Source organism: Mchenga conophoros, linkage group LG15 (genome assembly GCF_057382185.1).
Source record: "Mchenga conophoros isolate Kocher_MC1m ecotype Shallow Benthic linkage group LG15, M_conophoros_male_GT1.1, whole genome shotgun sequence".
NCBI lineage: Eukaryota > Metazoa > Chordata > Actinopteri > Cichliformes > Cichlidae > Mchenga > Mchenga conophoros.
Window position 1 is genome coordinate 6928381 of NC_140540.1, and position 13904 is coordinate 6942284.

At 41.8% G+C, this 13904-nt stretch overlaps 1 protein-coding gene across 3 annotated transcripts in view; it reads right to left on the reverse strand.

Moving 5' to 3' along the window:
- The window catches only part of akap7 (A kinase (PRKA) anchor protein 7), a 47598-nt gene that overhangs the window by 13256 nt on the left and 20438 nt on the right, over positions 1-13904 (reverse strand). The window contains exon 10 of one of the 3 annotated variants that reach the window (XM_085246346.1): positions 10505-12899. The exons of the other annotated variants lie outside the window; for them this stretch is intronic. Coding sequence (XP_085102472.1) covers positions 12889-12899 — 11 coding nt within the window. The 3' untranslated portion in view covers positions 10505-12888. Of the gene's footprint in view, positions 1-10504; positions 12900-13904 lie in introns of those variants that run through there. 3 annotated transcript variants of the gene reach the window in all.

Below are 13904 nucleotides of genomic sequence, written 5' to 3' on the forward strand. Positions count from 1 at the left end.
AAAGCAAGACATGTAATGATGAAAAGTTAGAAACAAAACCAAATAAAACCCCCAAACCCATGGGTGACACCAAAACGTGCACAGATCAACAAATTCCTAAAGTCGTGTTCATGTGTCTATCATAAGGAAAACACTGAATGGTGTTAGAGGAAGGCTGGTTCCCAAAAACCAAATCTGCAGCATATTTTAAGTTTGTGAAAGATGATCTCAGTGCTCCACAACACTCTTGGAGTAGCGTTTTATGTGGACACACGAGACAAAAGTCGAACGTCTGCAGTTGAAGAGAGACGTCAAAGCAGACCAACACAAACATCCTACCCCAACTGCGAGGCATGGTGTTGCTCCTAAAGGAGATGTTACTAAATTCGAGAGTTTCCCTACTTTTTCACTTACCGAGTGTGTCTGATCAATTACAGCTGTCTGTATGTTGTTAGTTCAGTCAGATTGTTTCGTCTATAAACACCCGAGCCCATCTGATAGGTAATCATTTCAAAAATCCTTTCATTTCCTGATGTTTCCATACAACAAGGACGAGTAAAACCAGAGAGGCGCCAGAATAAAAGAAGAAATCTTAGCACAGAGGAGTGGCTGGGAGGAAAGAGGTGAAATGAGCAGCGCTGTATCCATCTCTTCCCTTTCTCTGTTTCTCTTTGTTGTCGATTTGCTTCCCCTCTTCCGCACGTGGTCCCTGCTGACTTCATCAGCACATCTCACAAATACAAACACAGAGCTGGATATTTAACACTTCTGTGACGTCACAGTTGTGCAAACCCATGCGACAGGGAAAGATGTCCGATCAAGGTCATTTCTGCTCTTTAGTTACAGATCATGCAGGTGAAAAGCTAAAACAGATATCCATATAGAGGCTGTGTGACTGTTAATAGCTTGTCCCAAGCATGCTGTGTGAGGAATAAAGTTTACCTTTACCAGACTGTTAGAAGAAGAAAAGAATCTAAGATATGGCTACAAATTAACTGCACTGAAAGGACATGAGTGTTGCTCCTGTCCTTTCCATGTCAGAAAGAAAGCTGGTTTAAGTAAGTTTGAATGCGGCATGGTTGTTGGCACCAACAACAGCTGCACAACAGTTTCTGAGTATTTTAGAAACTGCTGATATTTCCCCACACAACAGTCTCTAGAGTTTACAGAGAATTTTCTGAAAAACAGAAAGGATCCAATGAGCAGCAGGATGTCTGGGTGAAAATGGCTTGTTGATGTCAAGAAGTCAGAGGAGAATGGCCAGATTGTGTTGAGCTGAGGCAACAGTGAAGCTGTTTGCACACTGAAAACGATGACTAGTGATCATACAAAGTGAATGACATTCCTTGAATTCAGTGGACTATGGGTGAAAAAACACTGGCAACACAGAGTGAGTGGACCTGAGATAAATTTTTCTGAACTATCAGGTGAGAGATTAAAGCGACTACCAATGAGAGCCCAGGATACTGTTGACTGACGTGTGACTTCGTAGTCGAGGGTCAATACTAGTCAACTGGAGCCTGGAAACTTTGCAAGCAACCAGCTGTCAGCTTCAAACAATGCAAAACAACCTAACTGCATCTGTTTTTTAACGCCGCAAATCAAATAACCACCTGTTACGACCAAGCTATAGAAGAGCACACATAAATGCATAACACATTGAATGTTGAAGCAGATAAGCTACAGCAACAGAAGACCAGACTGGATGGCACACCTGTCAATTAACAACAGGAAACTGAGGGTATAATTCACACAGGCTCACCAGAACTGGACAACAGATGATTGGAAATATGTTGCCTGATTTGAGGAGTCTTAATTTCTGCTGTAACATTTATATACTGGCGTCAGAATTGGGTGTAAACAACGTGAAAGAACAGATCCATCCCACGTTGTATCAACGGCTGAGGATAGTGGTGGCGGTGTAATGGTGTGGGACATGGTTTCTTGTAACACTTTGAGCCGAGCATCATTTAAACACCACAGCATACCTGATTATTGTTGCTGATCAAGTCAAGGATTGGGTTTCGATTACATTTTTTACATTAATACTCAACTAAATAACAACCGTAAGAACACATCTAGCTCTCATACGGCATTTTAATGGGTATGACAAAAAATGGCTATTATTCATAAAGTTATAGTCATATAAAGAAATTAATTCAACTGTTTCAATTTTCTAAGTTTCACCAGCAGTGACAGCCAACACCACCGTGTGACACCCTGTCTTGTTGGTCAGTGTTTTATTCACACACAGATACACAGCAGGAACACAAGTACGCATGTGTCTTGTTGCGCTCACGAGGGGCAACTGTCACCACATCACATGGGTAGCATCTGACCTACAGAACACACACGCACACACACATACACACACGTTTGTTGGCTCCCTCTACTTGCCTCTGTCTTTGTCTCAATATTCCCACTTCTCTTAAAGCCCAATCCCTCCTTTCTCCCTCATTAGTTTTCATTCCCTGCGCCGCTCTTTCCTTTTCTCTATCCTTCTCTCTCCACACAGAAGTAGGGCACAGTGGCTCGACTGTTTATAGCAATGCAGCTGCAAGCGGGGAAAAGAGCAAAGAGACACATCGGGGAGAAAACAGAGAGGAGGGGAGAACACACTCAGCCCAGTTTAATATTTCTGCCCTTACAAAAAAAGAAAACACACACACACCCACAGCCCTTCTGCAGACGAGCCATTTCAGCTGGTGTCAAAGTCTGTCTTTATGACCTCATGATCAGCACGATCAAGACCTCATGTAAGGCCTGCACACACAAACATACCCTTAACTGACCATAAATCAGTGGACGATTTTATTACTTTGTATCTCTGTTTAATTATTAATCTAACTGACAGGTCGTAGAAGGCATCATCTACCTTCTACGTAAGCGTAGCCTCACACAGAGACTAGCTTTTCTATTAGTATCTACATTAGATCAATTTCAATTTACCGACTTTCATTTCATTACTGGGACTGAGACAAACAAGTAGCAAATCCAATTTTACCGAAGAGAAAAGAGAAACCCTCACACTGACCGAAACCCTCCTTTAACTAGAGCAAATCTATATGTGGCAGCATGTGTGCATTCAGTTTAAGAGAAGAGATGTATTGACCTTTAACACTACTCTTTAATGTTGCGTTAAATGTTGTGACATGCTATGACCCTCCACAACAGATTGTGTGTGTGTGTTTTGATAATATTGGAGGAAGAGAGTAATAATTGCAATTCATGTCCTATGACATGCAGCAGCCCCAAAAACTACGCTGCACATTCATGCAAAACCCAAATTAACTAACAATACAGCTGCTGCAGAACAATGAGAGGGAAGGCTGCAATCAAACCACAAACTGCTCCCATAATTATCCTCTGGAGCTCATTTAATTTCATGTAAGCTGATGAAGAGCAGCCTCTTTTTGTCGCTGTCACTTAGTGGAAAATTTGTCCCCTGACTTTAACTATTTATTCATTTGAATTTTCCTTTAACCGACCGCAGATATTGTGCAACGACCCCGTGCATTAGATAACAGTGGTGCTCGAAAAACAAAAAAAACATCTTCCAGAAGACGCGTTAACTGGCTAATCCATGGCACATGACGATTAAACGAATGCAGAATGATAACCCAAGAGGCATTTACAAGTTATTTTAGAGCCGCCCCTCCCTCCACTCGTTGGATATTTGACCTTCACTGCGCAGCGTGACTTGCAGAGCTTGACTGTGAGATGAGCGTTTTCGTATTTGTCTGCTAAAAGGTCGAAACTTTCTTTGTGCCCAACTTGAATCTGAGTTTTAAGACGTGCACATATGGCAATGACATTGGAGCCAATTATGCCCAAAATTGTAGCTCGGCCAGCTGATACGCTGACCGCAGACCGAGAGTTTCAGTGAAATATCGGGCATCGAGTTTAAAACAATCAAATAAAAACCACAGAGTAATGAAATATTTTAGAACAGCTGTGAAGGGGGATGAGTAGATCTAACTTCAAGGAGCATTATTGAAAAAGTGCGTCAGTGTGACAGGATCTTTAGCTTCTTTAGTCCATTATGTTAAAGCAAAGCAGCAAAAGTTAATAAAAGAACATACTCATAGGTATTATGAGTATAATTTATACGATTAAATAAGAAATATAAACTTAAAGGCAAGCACAAAAGCAAAAAGCTCCTTTGCTTATTTATTTAATAACTTTATATTTATGAAAGACCACTGCTATGTAATATAATAGAGGTGGAGTAGTAAGTAGTAGTCACAGTTTAGCCCCGTTTTGTTTGGCTCGTGTGCAAAATAATGCACATGCACAAGAAATTAAGGACCTGCTTATCAGAAGCAGCAACACCGAAAACAAACAGCCAAACAAACAATAAAAAATAAACACTAATGCAAAGCCACAGAGCAGCTTTCTACAGACACGTTTTGCACAACCTATTCACAAAGTGTTTCATCTGAAGCTTAATCAGTGGCTCTGCTCGGCCACTGATTAATTACACACTGATGACACAGAATTACACAGCTGAAATAGGACCACTCGTCTACAAACGCTCAAACATACACAACACTAATCTGCACACAAATGCTGTGACATGATGCTGCTCTCTCACAGACACTCCTTGTCCATGTGTAGGTCACACACTGACATGTATGTAGCTGTGCGCACACACTCAGCTGACACAAAGCACTGCGCACACACACATATACGATGTGCAGTATCTTCCTACACTGCACACATGCAGTCTTTTCCAAAAAAGCAGCACCGCTGAGTATCAATCCGATTGGTTTCTCCAACAACACACACCCACGCATGGAGACAGGAGCAGGAGGCACTTACTGATTTTCTCCTCGGCTTGGGAGAAAGGGAAGCAGCACAGTTGACCCATGGCGCCTCCTTCCCTCTCCTCCTGTTCCCCTCGCCCTACTGTTACCCCTCTTTTTCCTCAGCCCCTTGTTCTAAGCCTGACGGATGGAGGGAGAGCCCCGCTTCTCCTCCCGTCTTGCCCTCTGTGTCACTTGTTCTCCTCCCCTCCCAAAGGGCAGACAAACCCAGTGAGGATGAAAGCAACCAAACAAGAAAAAACCCCAAAAAACCCTCGCTCTCCGTCCGTGCAGCCCAAAGAAGACAGAGAAAGACAGCAGACGCTGGAAAAAAATGAACGAGTGATTCCTTGCTCTTGCTCTACTTTGCACTAACACAGGGAGGAGGGGGGTGTGTATCAGAGAGAGGGAGAGAGATAGGGAAAGAGGGAGGAGAGAGAAAGAGAAGAGAATGGGAGAGCTGGACGGTGCATGTGTAGGAGACAAAAAGACAGAACAAATAAAGAGTGATTTTGGTTTGAAGTGAGCAAAGCAGGGGAGGGGCGTGCATGAGTAAAGATAAAGAGTGCATGTGTGTGAAACTAGATGAGGACAGAGGAGGAGGGCTGCATGTATGAGCAGGCTTCAGTGAGAAGACACTGAGCGAGCCTTCGGATGTGGAAAAGGGAGCAGTGCGTATGAGGAGACGGCGGACATCGCTCTGTGTTTGTGTGTGGAGGGGTCGGGTGCCTACAAGCTCCGCCTCCTCTCGTCACTGTAGCTTGAATAATGATTGTTGAACAGCCGGCAGCTGCAGCCTGCTACTGGGTTTATCTGTGTAATTTATGAGGTCTGGAATGGAATTAGGACGTGGTGAAATAAAGAGGATAACATACATTACAGATAAAAAAAAAAAGTAAAAATTCTGGACTCAAGTGTGGATTATGACTAAAACAATAGTCAGGGCTAAACACCGACGTCCCAAGATGAGGGTCAAGGAAAGGCACATAAGGAGATTATCATCAGCTTCCTATATATATCCACTCTCTTATTGTGAAGGTTGCAGTCATTCAGATGTAATGACTAGTAATTCAGTGTGGCATTTACATCCGGGATCTCAATGAGCCTGACTGGGGGTGCTGAGCTGTTAATGTCTTCTTTTTAACATCTTTACAGCAAGTTAGTTGGCAATAAGTGATTTTCAAATGCTAAACAAAAAATGGTTTGGAAAAAAAGCTTGTCATGGTTTCTCAATTTTTGCAGGTAAATATTTGCTTTATTTTGTTTGTTGTCTGGTGACAGTTGTCTTAATTTTTTCATTATTATTTGTAAAATCAGGTAAATGCGCTCTAGACGACATAGACTACTCCTTATTATTAGAGATGCAATCGATCATTATCCAACCTGGATATAAATTTAATTGGAAATAAGCATGTCAATTACTGGAAATACAGTTAGCAGATAGGGCTGGGCCATACTGGCAGGCATGTCTGACAGCGAGAGCAGTGTTAGCACCTAAAAACTAAAGAAAATCCAACAAAGCACAGTTCTTTGTAAATGATGCAGGAAAACTGATCCTGCTAACAGTGGAAACAACAAACGTTTCACCATTTGAGGTTAAAGCACATCACCGAGTACAGCCAGACCGAATCCACATGAGGAAGACTAGGGCTAGACCCAAAACACAAAATATTTTCTAATTTTATATTTTATTACACAATACTGTGTAGTTCCTGAAGAGTTACAAGAATGATCTACATTTCTGTTAAACTGGTGTGTCAGGCAGTCAAAATTTCAAAGGAAACCACTTCTTAGGCTTTTTTGTGCTCACATGTAGGGCTGAGTATTGTCACTGATTTCTAGAATCGATTCGATTCAGATTCACAAGGTCCCGATTCGATTCAATTGAATTAGATTTGAATCTGGTAAATTTTGCCTAAGACTAGTGCTGGGCAATATGGAAGAAATATTTATCACGATATGAATTATTTTATATCACGATAACGATATATATCACAATATACCACCTGACCTGTGGTCATATGGAAAGTACGCAGTCTGTAAACAGCGAGCGCAGAGGGTGCAGTCTTTGTTAATGAAATGGATGGTTATGCTCATGTAGGGCTGCGTATCTCTGCTCGTTCATAGGTCAGTCGTCAAAGCATAATGCACAACACTGCAAACATCCTTCTCTACTTTGGCCCGGCATGCGTCATATAAGCGAGGCAACTCGACTTTACTGAAGTGCTTACGACCGGGCATAACGTACCTCAGATCAAGGACTTTGACGAGGTCACGAAAGCTGTCCTTCTCAACTACATAAACAGGGGCCATGAATTTACAAATGTAACGCGAGACGGCTCCTGTGGTTTGTTTATGGCGCTTGGACGTTTTCTCATAAGAGCCTTGTGTGAAAGACTGCTGTATCTTCGGCTGGCTATAGTTTTTCTTTTCCCAACTTGCTGCAAAAAAACAGCATGTACATCAAAATAAACGATTTCCAACAGTGTAATTTGAGTTCTAAGCATCCAAGAAATGATACAGAAAAGCATAAAGTCAAACATAACTTTTAAAAACACCAGTATAGGCTTATAAGGCCCTGAAGGTTAAAAACAAAACAAATCTACATTTTCCGCAAAAATGACGTCACTTCCGGTTCCGGGCAGGTAATGGCGGACATGCGATAGTTCACGCTGACCAACAACAACTCTTCCAACATAGGAAGTGTTATGAAAAGCTGATCGGAAAAGCGTGTTTCTAGAATATTATGTTTTTGTTGCTGCAAGTGCTTTTTATGCAATTTTTGCAAAGCTATATGTGGAAGGAAACCGTGACCTAGGACAAGCTGGTAGCATAAGATTGAAATGGCCTGTATTTGTATAGCACTTTTCTAGTCCCTAAGGACCCCAAAGCACTTTACACATTCAGTCATCCACCCATTCACACACACATTCACACACTGGTGATGGCAAGCTACACTGTAGCCACAGCCGCCCTGGGTCGCACTGACAGAGGCGAGGCTGCCGGACACCGGCGCCACCGGGCCCTCTGACCACCACCAGTAGGCAACGGGTGAAGAGTCTTGCCCGAGGACACAACGACCAAGACTGTCCAAGCCGGGGCTCGAACCGGCAACCTTCCGATTACAAGGCGAACTCCACGATCGCCCCAAGATGTAAGTAGAACTCCTCCGGTTTCATATGCAAAAAAAATTATTGCCCTAGCTTACATGGTTCCAGTTATACAGGGATTTAAAAATAATTAGGCAAAACGGAGCGTGCCCACTCCGACCGGCTTTAAAGTGTTAATGATATATTTTATGTAATAATTTATAAAATTAGGTTAGAAACGATAGAAGACAAATGGCACGATAGACACTTTTCTATCGTCCACACGATATATATCGTCATATTGCCCAGCTCTACCTAAGACAGTTAGAAATATTATAACTCTGATCATTTATCAGTACTGACACTTGTGAGACTTCATCAGAGGTGTAAGCATCACAGCAGATGCCTTCGTATCAAAGTAACTGAGGATAAAACAGAAAAATATGAAGGAGATTTTCCTGGCCTGGCTTTTTATAGCAGATAACCTTAAAAATATTCTGCAGTAGAACAAAAACGGAAGAAAACATGACTCAGCATATGAACATTACCTGATGCTGCTGAAGCGAAGTTACAGAGGTTTTATTAGAGACGCTGCTAAGCATTTTGCAATTTGTCATAATTTTAAAAAGTTTGAATTTCTGCTGTTCAATACTGAAGAAATGTAAACTAACTTAGGTAGTGTTTCATCATTGACAGTAACTCTTTAACGGGAGAAGATGTACTATTACGTGTACTATTGAGATTTCTTTTTCCATTTCTTTCCTATGCCAGCATTTCCATGCTATTATGGTTAAGACTTTTGGCCTTTCAGACACTTATTAATATTTATATTCCTTATAAATGGTAAAAACATCATTTTTACATTACTATGTATATATTTCCTGTTTCTTCTATACTAAAAAATGTATTGAACTGAGGTGCATGCAGATTTATGTGCCGTGACATCTGTTAGGAGTGATAAGTGAAAAGTATCGTCTGTGAATTGATTGGTTTCTTGTGCTTATCTTTAACGAGTACATCTCTTGGTCTTGGCTTAATCCAGCTGGATGATGTCAGCAGGTTTTTCAATATTTATAAAAAGAAAGCTGCTCGACAGCGATGATGTAATGTGCATTATGGTGCCTAAAAATGCAGATGTTCCTGCTCCTCTTTCAGGTGAGCGTGAGGTCCTACATTCAAAGGCACTGACCTCAAAGAAGGATCGCAGATGGAGCTCAGGCATTGCAGGCATTGCAACTATTCCAGCAAAGAAAAAAAATGTTTTGCTTCATCCATCTGTGAAAATGGATTATGATAATGGCCAACAGAGTCAAAACAGACCATCAGATTGTGCCTGTTTTAATGAAGTTGTTCTCAGGGCACAAAACACAAAATATGGACGCGCATGATCCCTGTAACACTTTCTCTGTGGAAACTCACACCTAAATCAAAACGGTGGGCTGCTGAAGAAATTATATCCACGTACGTATATCCCACTTTCTAGCTCTGCAAGCCAACATGCAATCTGCAAAAAGTAGAGAAGCAAGGATCAATTTTACATGAGGATGGTGATGAGAACTGGGCCTCCAGGTATAAGGCAGAGACCAAACAGCTGTAATCAAGGTAAGATTACAACCAGGAGCACGAGTATCACGCTGCATGATCTGTGCTGTGTGCCAGTACGTGTGTTATGTATCTTTTAAGCCTTGCCAACACAATCCTTGTTCACCACCAGCTTCACCTGCCAGATTTTCCTTTCTACAACTTCACCCTATACTCCACAATGAAATTAAAGTTAAAGAGTTGTTTGTTTAAAATAAGGAAACCGATTCAGTGTGCACCACAGATCCAGAAACCATCCAGAGGTGCACAAGGAGTCTATTTTCAGAGGTACATCAGACAAATTTAAATAAGGTGAGTGAGGAGCCTCATTCTCCCTAAACTTAAGGTCTCAACTGGATGGGTCAAACACCAACACCTCCCCTTGCATGTTTTCAAGTTGCAATACCACTCTGTGGTTAGTTAGTAAGTGTTTGAAATCACGTGCGCATCTTCCATGGAAACTACAGGTGACCATGAAAATCTATAAACATTTTTCTCCAGCAACCGGAGGCTGCCAGGGCCTCACCAACTGTTCTGTTGGTCTTCACGGCTGTGGCTTCCATATTCAAAGAATTTTTGATTTTGTTTTTCAGTCTTATGTCAATGTAACTTACATCAATATGGGGGAAAAAAAAACAACAAAAGCAAAGTCAAATTACAGGCAAACAAGTGTTAAGCTAAAATTTCTAGCCGTCTTTGTTGGAAGCACTTTGCTGCTACGCAGACGACTGTGTGAAACAATGAGGATTCATGAAGGAGAGTGATTACACACACGACACACGACTTATAAAAACATAAGGGTGCATTCAAGTGTGAGTTGAGTAATAAATTACTCTCCACCAGTTCCAGGGACGCGTTTTTCTAGCTGCAAGTGATTGTTAAAAGCACACCTCTACCCTCCAGCATTAATGGTGGATTACACACAAGAGCTAAGGGTAAGGGGAGATGTGTTAAAGGACACACACACACACACACACACACACACACACACACACACACACACACACACACACACACACACACACACACACACACACACACACACACACACACACACACACACACACGTAAACCATGTGCATTGTGGAGCTTTATAAGCTGAGCTCAGCTGCATAAGTAGACAGTGGAGCTTTTTTCTATCAGAAGAATTCAGCTCACAGCTGCCACGTTTCACACAAACACACTCGCAGCTGTGAGGAGGTGTTTTTATTGATTTGCCTTGATTTCTATTTAGTATCAGTTACACCATAACAATACAGTATGTGTACACGCAACGCTTGGTATTGATTTTGGGCTTTTTAATGTCAGATGTTCAGGGTTAGCTACAGGGTTACTTATGCAAACAAAAAGCGATGTGAGGACGTTTTATCCCAGAAGAACACATTTATTCTCCGCATGTTAAACCATAAAAACAGTTGGGGTTATTGGTGGTATCTTAAGTACTCTTCCATTTAAGCCTCACAGTGCACACACAGCGATAGCTAAAAAAAAGAAAAGAAAAAGACACAGTGTGGACTTTGTTTAGCTGATCTGAACTCATGGTGCCTCAGCACTTTGTCACAAGACAGGTTATGCACACAAAGCAAACAAGACAACTGCATACTTTAGATAACCGAGCCCTATTGAGAGCCTGTTGTTATCAATGCTATGTGATTATCTATACACGTGCCCACAGTTATGTAAGACTGTGTAACACACCTGGCATTTCAATAAAATCAACCAATACTTATTTATGTAGCATTACTATAAACATTTGGTCACATAATTTGGCATTTCAAATACGTAAATCAAACCAACACCTCTCCATCTATTCAGTATGAACAAACTGAAAGTTATCTTATTGCTGCTAAGGTAAACTAAAGCTACAGGAAGGTAAATTATAAATCATCTTTCACTGCAAAGAAGATGAGAACTATTCAGCACAGAGGTGCAGATTTACAGATTACTGCTCTCCTGGCGCGGTCGCCACAAGGTAGGATTTTTACCATAAAAACTCAAACTACTTATCAACCTAAAAAGGAAAAAAAAAAAAAGATTACTCATCTGCATTGCACATTTCAGCCAAGACTGAACACAAAACCAAATGGGCTTTTTAGTGGATAATGTGGTCTTTCCACAGTACCGACAGATGAGGTTTTTCTAATTGTCTGTTTTATTTAGACAGAAAACACCACATAAATTCACTTTACTTTGGCTGCTATAATGTAGCCTGTTTGCTCGTCTAAAGTAGCACATCCCTCTCCCACACACGGGCCTTGTTATGATGTTCGATTGTTTGTTGTGTTGAATCAATTTGGTGAAACTAATGTAAAGTAGCATTTTTCACGTGCTCGCTCCATCAGCGTTCACGCACACTCCAATAAACAAACTGTCCATTGAGCTGGGATCTGTATTTACTCATTCACAGGCTGGTGGAGCTTCTTTCACTCAATCATACAATACTACTATGTGAAACCCTCAGGCTGTTTGCAAATGTCATTTTGGTAATGTTTTTTCCCCCAAAGTAACATGTAGTAACATGGTTCTGGCAATTGGATATGCACCAGAAAGACATAAATTATGGTAAGTATTATGGTAATATCTAGGTAAGTAACACAATTCTCTTTTGTATTTTAATCTTGAATATTTCACAAGTACACATGCATATGAAGAAATCAGCAGCCTGGTGTTGTTGGATTGAATCAAACATCATGTCCCAGAGGTGTTCTATTGCAATCAGTGGTATCAATTCCTTCATTCTCCAGGAACTATCTACATATTCTTGCCAAATAAAGCCAGACATTGTAGAGCACCAAGATGAAGCCAGGTTAGAATCTGACAGAAGGCCCAAGGATTCCATCCTGATACCTAATGGCAGGCAGGGTGCCGTTGCCTAGGCTGTGGAGGAATGTGCGTCCCTACATGGACATGCTTCACCAGACCATCACTGACCCACCACCAAACCGGTCATGCTGAACGATGTTACAGTCTCCAAACGCTTTCTCGTCTGTCACATGTGCTCAGCGTGAACCTTCTCTCATTTGTGAAAAGCACAGGACGCCAGTGGTCGACCTGCCAGGTCTGGTATTCTGTGGCAAACAGGCTTGACACAGCCAGGTTCACTAGCGGACATTCAGACATCAGTCCACCCTCATGAAGTCTGTTTCTGATTGTCTGGTCAGAGAGATTCCCACCAGTGTCCTGCAGATCATTTTGTAGTTCTAGCAGTGCTCATCCTGTTCCTCCTTTCACAAAGGAGCAGATACTGGTCCTGTTGATGGGTTAAGAACTTTTCGCAGCCTTGTCCAGTTCTCCTCGACTAACTGCCTGTGTTCTGGCACCTCTCCGTGCTCTTGAGACTCCATGCTTATGGAGTAATGATGTGTCATCCTGGAGGAGATTGACTACCTGTACAGCCTCTGCAGGGTCCCGGGATCACCTCATGCTACCAGTAGTCACACTGACCCTAGCCAAATGCAAAACAGGTGAAAAACAGTCAGAAAAGATGAGAAAGGAAAAAAAATTGTCAGTGGCCTCCAACTGTAAAACCAATTCTGTTCCTGTTTCTCCAACTTGATTAAGTAGATTTGTATCTGAGACATTTAATTGACTTGATGCTAAACTCTGATTAAAAAGCATTCTTTTAATTTTTTTTGAAAGCCACTACCCAGTTGTGCATCTTTTGCCAGTCCCTCTTGTCATTGCAGTGTCTCCTTAGCTCGACCGAGCCTCCTCCACCTCGCCTTTTAAATCAAGCTTCAATTCGGTTGTCTGTTTAATGTCATCTTCACTCACATCTCCAATTTTCTCTCACCATCTGTCTGGCCTACCTATCTGCCCTTTCCATCCGCACGATCTATTTAATTCTACTGATTGTGCAAGCCCGTTCCTCTCTCCTCTGCCTTTCCATTCTCTTCCCACACTCATTTATCGTTCTCGATTAATCTCACTTATTTCTTGCTCTCTCCTTTTCAATCTCTTTCTGCTGTGCTTCCATCCTCCCATCTATTTGGCCGGATTATTTGATTCCTTTCTCCTTCTCTATTCTCATCTCCTTTATCTTGCTCCAACACACCTGCTATCCTCTTAGCGTTCACTACTGCAAATTGTCAGGTGCTTATAGTTTGCTGCGCTCCCTACAGATTCAGATGTCGACCTGAGATAACATACCTGTGTGCCGCACATAAGCTTTACCGTTCTTTTTTAACATCTGAAAAATTCCTGGCAGGGCCTGCTTGATGCTGGAGCCTTGTTATCTGGTATAATGTGTAATTCCAGGATCATAGTACATGATATTTTTTTCTTTCAAGATGTCAGATACAGCAGTGAGAGTCAAGAAACTGCTACTTGGCCATGAGACAAGACTAGACCCTCATACGACAGCTTGGATTTTCATAGTGTGCATGAAGGACAAAGGTGATTGTGAAGGGGGTGTTAATCATGGCAGCACTGTCAACGTCCGCGCTCTTCC